Source organism: Indicator indicator, chromosome Z, assembly GCF_027791375.1.
Source record: "Indicator indicator isolate 239-I01 chromosome Z, UM_Iind_1.1, whole genome shotgun sequence".
Lineage (NCBI taxonomy): Eukaryota > Metazoa > Chordata > Aves > Piciformes > Indicatoridae > Indicator > Indicator indicator.
This window is the reverse complement of record NC_072053.1, coordinates 53,135,537-53,142,366: the sequence shown is the minus strand read 5'-3', so window position 1 is coordinate 53,142,366 and position 6,830 is coordinate 53,135,537. Positions and strand designations below refer to the sequence as shown.

Genomic DNA, 6,830 nt, shown 5'->3' with positions numbered 1-6,830 from the left:
CAGCAAGCACACCCAAGAAAGCAAGTCACCTGCTTTCAGCACTTGTGAAACTACATGTGGAGTACCACGTCCTACTTAAGAGTCCTCTAGCGTAAGAAAGCCACTGACACAGTGAAGCTAGTGACCAGCAAATGGCTATCAAGGTAGTCAGGGAGCTGAAGCACATTCCATTCCCTGGAAAGAACAGAAGAATTGGGTTTGTTCAGCCTTAAGATAAGGCTAAGAACCAGAAAAGTAAAAACTCTGACAGCACCATACTACAATTTTGCCCTGTTACAAAACCCACTGTAAACATGGAAGAAAAAAAAAAAAAGTTGCATGCCAGTATGAAACTATGCTACCTATACATCTAGACGAGAAGTTGATTTGTAGGAAACTTCCACCTCTTCTGTTAAATTAAAAGGAATTGCAAGGGCAGGCTGCCTTTAACATTTCACTTGCTGTTGTTACTGGTTGCATTCTGATCCTTCTAGGACAGAGAACTGGATCCGAAATGAGAGATACCACATTGTAAATTCCTTTATGCCCTTTACTCCCAGGTAAATACACTTAAGTTTGCTTGCCACCATACTGCTTGTTCCATATTCAGTACTTTGACAATTCCTCTTACTGACATGACCTGAAATACGTAATTACTTTAGCATGAAGTTACAGTACTAGAGCAGAACTGCACATTCTTTAAGAAATCTATTAACATTCCTAACTGATGCTTTTAAATTACATTATCTCCACTAGCTGCTGTTTCCCTAGGACAATGCCTTCATTCAACAAGAAGAAACTTGCTGGATTATAATGACATACATCATTGTGGCCAGTAGGATTAGGCTAGTCCTCAGGCTGGGTTTGCCAGCCTAGTTTATTTGGAAACCCACCACATTCTTCAGTCTAGCCACCGCCTTTTTCCAGAATTTGAGAGTGAATACTTTTAAAAGAAGTATGGTGCAGCAAAAGTTAGGGGAATTCTCTTGTGAGAGCCTTTAAATGGCATATTCTGATGTCTACTTGGCACCCTCATAGCCATTTTATTGTTTTCACTTTAATAAATGGAAGAGCAAACTTTTATTATTAATATAACAACATCTATGTCATTGCTTGAGAACATTGTAGGTTGTATACTTTAAAAATTAATTAGTTGCAAGTTTCCATTCTGACCAGCAATGAAAAAATGCAGTTTATTTTTCCCATTAATATGAAAACATTAATGAGGAATACAACCTCTGAAGCTGCACTGCAGGTGCAGAAGTGTACTTAGCAGCCAAAACCTTGTTAGCAAGAAAAAGCTTGCAAAATAGTAGAGATGACAGATGGAGTAGGAACTGCTTTCTGGTAAGAAGCTACATGGAACTCTTGAGAGCAGCTGCTCTCACTATTGACTGCAGTAGCTCCCACAAGAATTCTGTTGCACTCTGCAGGAGGAGCATGGCCATAGCTCTGCTTCATACCACTATCACTGTCAGCTGGGGTTGCAGCCTGATCTCTGAATTCATCCTGCACAAATTTTACATTTTTTTGCAAACACTGTGAAGATTTCTCCTGTCACTGGTCTCTCACCTCCAGCAGAATTTTAATTCTTTTAAAGGAAAAAAAAAAAAACCAAAGGATGGACAGAAGGAAATAAAAAAGAACCATTTCTGATACTCTAGACTCTAAAATATACACCTTGTTAAGTCACCAAACAGCTTCCGCTACAGCTTAAATGAAAACATTAGTATTTATTTTTATACATTCTGAAAGCAAAAATTAAAAAAATAAATTTTAAAAAGCAAAACTAAGACCAACAATAAATATACATATACACCAAGTTTGAAGCACAAGTATTTGAGTATTCTGTTAAAAGGTTGGATAAGCTAATGAATAAAGTTGCCTGTGAGTTCAATACTGTTACCAATGATTAATGCTAACATGACAAAAACACTCTTCATGTTACAAACATTCCTTTCTGTTAATAAAACATTAAAAAATGTTGGCCTTTTTTTTGTTTCATTTTTTAAAACATACAGCTTTTTAGCTCATTTAGGTATAGAGTTGGGCTTTTTCCTCCCCTACACCTGAACATTTATAGAAAGATCTCTCATTTCTCTACATTTCAGGCTCTTGCACACTGAATATATATTAGTTTTCCGGTTGGCATAGTCAGAAGGGACTGCATTTACACAGTAATTATTTATTTACATTTACTCTGTTTTCCTCCAAGAAAAGACTGATAGTCTCCTACAGCTACCTTTTAAAAATCAGGTAAGTAACCATCCTTAAAAATGTACAAGAAGATGGTTTGTTTGGTATTATCAATTTCCTGACAAATTCTGCTACTCTATGTCACCAGTCAAGGACAATGAGGATTTTGAAGAATGAAAAATATACAAAAGTATTCTAAATAAAACCAAAAATATTTGAAAATTTATTTCAATACTGTCACCGTAAGAAACGAAAGTTTCACCCAACACGTCATCCACTCTCCTCTCACTCTTCCATTATTTTTCCTGATAACAGAAAAGGCTTACTACTTAACACTAAAACTTAACTTTCAACAGTTCCTCAACGGAAAATGACTTATAGACTCTCTATTAGGAAATGTTTAAGTTTGCATACATTATTTATTTAAACGTTTCTTCAGTTGTTCTAAATGCCTTGCATCAGGATCCTGGAGATTTAATATAGTGGCTTTAGACTGAAGTGGGTTAAACTCGATAGTCATCAAACAACAAAGATCTATCAGTTGTTTTTGGCATTTCTCTAAACCATCCTTAAGCTTCAGATGTAAAGATGGATCCTTCCTCAGCTTATTCATTTCAGGTACTGAAAAGCCAATCAAACTTGTTAGAATATCATCAGCAAAATCTACTTCAAGATAAGCGGAACCATCAGAAATTTTTGCCTTTATACCCCAGGATCCATTGGTGCTTGTAAGGTTTCCAGTGAGAGTAACAATAAAACACTTAACTTTCAGCTGTGTGACAGTTTCTGGCTTTTTTGCAAGGAGAAGGGAAATATAGGTGAAAGGGGAAGAATCTAAGTCTAAATGTGCCTCTGCTCCTCTGCGGGGAAAGGTCTGTGAATCATGCTTCTGCTGATCTGCCCCTGGATCCATTTTTGAAAAAAACACAGAATCATCATTTAACAGCCTGCTGTCCTGGGATTTACATCTGCTGTCATCTAGGTCTGTATCATTCTGTCTTTCTTTAGGAGGATTTTCCAAAGAACCGTCTGCAGAACTGCAGATTTGATGTCCATCCCTGTGCTGTGAAAAGCTACTCATACTATTTCCATCTCCACTAAATACTGTTCTTCCAAAAGTCTTTTGCTTGATGGTAGTTTCTACAGGCTTATCTCTTTCATTTCTATGACCAGTTTCACAAGTGCCATTTAAAGATGAATTACAAGAGCTTTTAGATGTATGTGAAAGTCTCTCAGTAACTAAACTCAGGTTTCTGTTCATGACCACTGGTTTCACTTCTTCCAGCTCTTTTTGCATCTCTTCTTCCAGAAGAAAGTCATCTTCTAGAGGAAAGTCATTTAAAATGCCATCAGCATATTCTATAGGTGATACTTGTAGAGCTGAATGAGGCAAAATTCTTCTAGGTTCTCGATGCAAAACATTCCCATTGTGCGCATTTGTTGAATCTGAGGCTGTATTAAAATTGTTGCTTCCAGTGTAGTATCCACTTTCTAAAGATGCTTCATTGTTTAAAGCAAATTCATTATTTTCATCAAGACTAGCTAAAAGCTCTTCATCTGAAGGGCCTAGAGTTTGTTCTAACTCATTCAAAGACCTTGAAATAATTTGGTTATGCGAAGCTTGTCCAACAGAATTAAGGTTTTCAATTTCCCCAATTAATCTAGTAAGAACCCTTTCCTGAGAATACTCCTCGAGAAGAGCATCCACTTCACCTCCCAAGAGTTTCACATTTTCTGATTTCAGCAGAAGGACACCAAGACGATATGCAATATTACCCTGTATGGTGATTTTTGTTCCAGGAGGAAGATTACAGTGGAGGATGGGCACCGGCTGATACTCCATGCCCTGAACTTGATGTATCCCATCAGTTAGTTGCAGCATCAGCATTCGAGTAGGCTTTGTCTCCCAGGGCTTCTGGAATGTCTGAGTACTGCTTGTTACTTCTTCATTTATGGTATTTTTCCCTCTTAGCTTCTGCAACTGGTAATATGCTGGCTGGCTGACATCAACCAGTGAATCAATCTGTATGGAGTAGAAACCTGACAGGGCTCCTTTGGGAGAACCTAAGATGCAGTCAGGCAAAACAGGATATTCCAAATCTCTTAGATCAGTAAGAAGCCATTGCTCAAATGCCTGCCTGTTAATCTGATCTTGACTTAAGTTATTACCTCTATTCTCTTCCTGGATCCAACTGATACATGCTTCCAGCCATGTCAAAGGAACTTTAACATGCCATGTGGACAAAAGCCAAGCTTCCACTCTTCCTGCAATGTTAGATGTAGACATTTTCTTTCAAGAGTGTGTTCCCTAGAAGAAATACCAAACAGACATACTTACTCTTCTAACAACTAAAATTATGCCAAGTCTCTTGCTCGTATTATACAGAAATTTACCCTCAAAGTTCCACTATTCCATGTGTAACAATATCAAAGCAATTTAAATTAAAAGCAGTTCTCATGAACATGCACTTCAATCAGCATAAAAGGTATGTGCTGTTTACACACCATGGGGCATCAAAAAAGTTTGGAAACTTCTACAAGCAACCCTGCTCTGTGACTTTCTATTGATTTAATTAGAAACCTGTAACTGAAATTCTTTTACAACCATAGATGGAAAAATGAGTGGATGACAAAAAACAAACAGGCAGCAAGCAAAAGTAGGTTGTCCTCTTTTTTGTGGGTGCTGTTATTAATACCAATTAAATTATAAACTGACCTGAGAAATTACTCTCCCTTTTCATCAGCACTGTTATAAATACAAGCAAGAGACTCCGTCTGTAACAACCAAGGTGAGATCCGTCAGCATGTGTATCACAGGGACAATTTTTACAATGCTTGTGACACCAACCACCTCTCTAGCAAGCCTGTTCCAATATTTCATCACCCTCTCTGTAAAGAAATGCATCCTAAACTCCCCTTTAAATCTCCTGTCACAGATTTGACTACTGCCATGTGCCCTATCACGGGATCCCTAGAATGGATCAGCTTTACCTCTTCTCTCCACCTCTTCTCCTCAGGAACCTATAGAATGCTATGAGGTCACCCCTCACCCTCCTTTTCTCCTAACTTGATGAACCCAAACTCCCCAGCAGCTTCTCATAGGACATGCCTTCCAGCTCTTCCACCAGCTTTGTTGCCCTTCTCTGAGCTTATTCAAGGACTGACGTATCCTCTTAAATCGTGGGGCCCAGCACCGCACACATACTCCAGGTGAGGCAACTTGAAACTCCAAGTTTAGAGTTTTGGGGTTTTTTTTGCCACCATAACGTGCAGCAAAAAACATCCGTCCCTGGTGCCAAGTTCTCGGGCCAGAGCCCCCACGGGCGCGGAGTGGAGCTGATTCAGGGAGGTTGGAGGGAATAGCACCCCGCAGCCCCTTGGAGGAGCTCAAGCGCTTCCCCTCCTCCCCACCTGCAGTTGAGCCACCAGCACTTACCGGGGCGAGCAGGCGGTACCGACAGGCGGCCCCGGCTCCCACCACCTAGGGCTCAGACGGGAGAGGAGAGGAGAGGAGGCAACGCGCACACCCTCCTGCGCAGCTCCCCAAAATCCCCGCGGGCCTTAGCAGCCAATAGGCATCGCGCGTCGCGCGCGCTTTTAAGCATCGCGAGAACCACTCTCTCCCCTTCCCACCCGCCCCACCGACGCCCGGCAGCGAGCACAAGGCCGGGTTTTCTCAGACGCCATTTTCTTTTCTCACGATCGTGGTGGCTCTCGCTCTCCTTTGCTTCCCCTCTCTCTCTGTACCGCTCTATCGCGGCTCCCACTGGGCAGGTAAAGAGACCGACGGTGAAGCAGCAGTGCGCAGTGCAGCGGGTGGCGCGGCGGGGCGGATCATCCTTTATTCCTCCTGTTGCCGGGCCTGGCCCGCTTTGGCCTTCACGGAGGGCGGGGCGGAGGAGGACTGTCTCCTATTCTTGATAGACAGCAGCCTTATCCAATGGAGTTTTGGCGGGTCCGGGCAGGGGGGCGGTGGCAGGGCCAATCGTCTGGCGGTGCTGCTGGATATGCGCGTTGCTGGTGGGGGCTGCTATCCTTCTTCTCCCGTACGCGGCGGGGCCGGCGGTGGGTGCAGGTATGCACAGCCTGCGACGGGATGTAACCGGGCCAGCGAGGAGGGGGCGCTGCGCGCGCGCCGGGGGAGGGGGACATAGAGGCCAGGTCGGGCAGAGTTTTTATCGTGCCCTTTTCGGTGCCGTTACGTGACACAGCGGCGTACGAGGCCTGCGCCTGCTGCCTGTCACGGGGCCTCAATCTCCGAGAGCCGTCGCGCCCCGGGACTCCTGTGGGCTCTCTCGGGGGTGGTCGTGAAGTGGGCGAGGGTTGCCTGGAGAAGGAGACGGGTGTCGCCGTTTCGGCTGATGGTGGGGGAGAGTTCCCTCTGACGGCTGAGGGCAGTCTGCAGGCCCAAGGACAGCCCCCCCCTTTCCCCCCCAACCCTCCCGTTCCTCTCCGGCACGTGTGAAAAGCGAGAAAGGTGTCTCTGCGCGCGGCCGTGAGCAATGTGGCCCGGCCATTGTGGCGCGATGGAGGCCGGCAGCACTGTCGGGTGCTCTCTGAGAGTGGGGAGCTGCAAAAGCTGCGTTCTTGCGCCCGCCCTTGGTAACTGTGTGCCCGGGGCGAATTATGGGGAATTATGGCGGGTGGAGGGTAGG

The 6,830-nt window shown here is 43.8% G+C and overlaps 1 protein-coding gene across 2 annotated transcripts; it reads right to left on the bottom strand.

Moving 5' to 3' along the window:
* Positions 1 to 2,292: 2,292 nt before the first annotated feature.
* Positions 2,293 to 5,686, bottom strand: RMI1 (RecQ mediated genome instability 1). Of its 2 annotated transcripts, none has more exons than XM_054397674.1 (2): positions 5,612 to 5,686; positions 2,293 to 4,483 (listed from the first exon to the last, which is right to left on the bottom strand). In XM_054397674.1, exon 2 carries the CDS (start codon positions 4,460 to 4,462, stop codon positions 2,591 to 2,593), a length of 1,872 nt encoding a protein of 623 aa, XP_054253649.1. In that variant the 5' UTR covers positions 4,463 to 4,483; positions 5,612 to 5,686; the 3' UTR covers positions 2,293 to 2,590. The 2 variants fall into 2 exon arrangements, with proteins under 2 accessions (XP_054253649.1, XP_054253650.1); XM_054397675.1 differs by lacking the exon at positions 5,612 to 5,686 and having other exon boundaries at positions 2,293 to 4,239; positions 4,345 to 4,529.
* Positions 5,687 to 6,830: the final 1,144 nt, after the last annotated feature.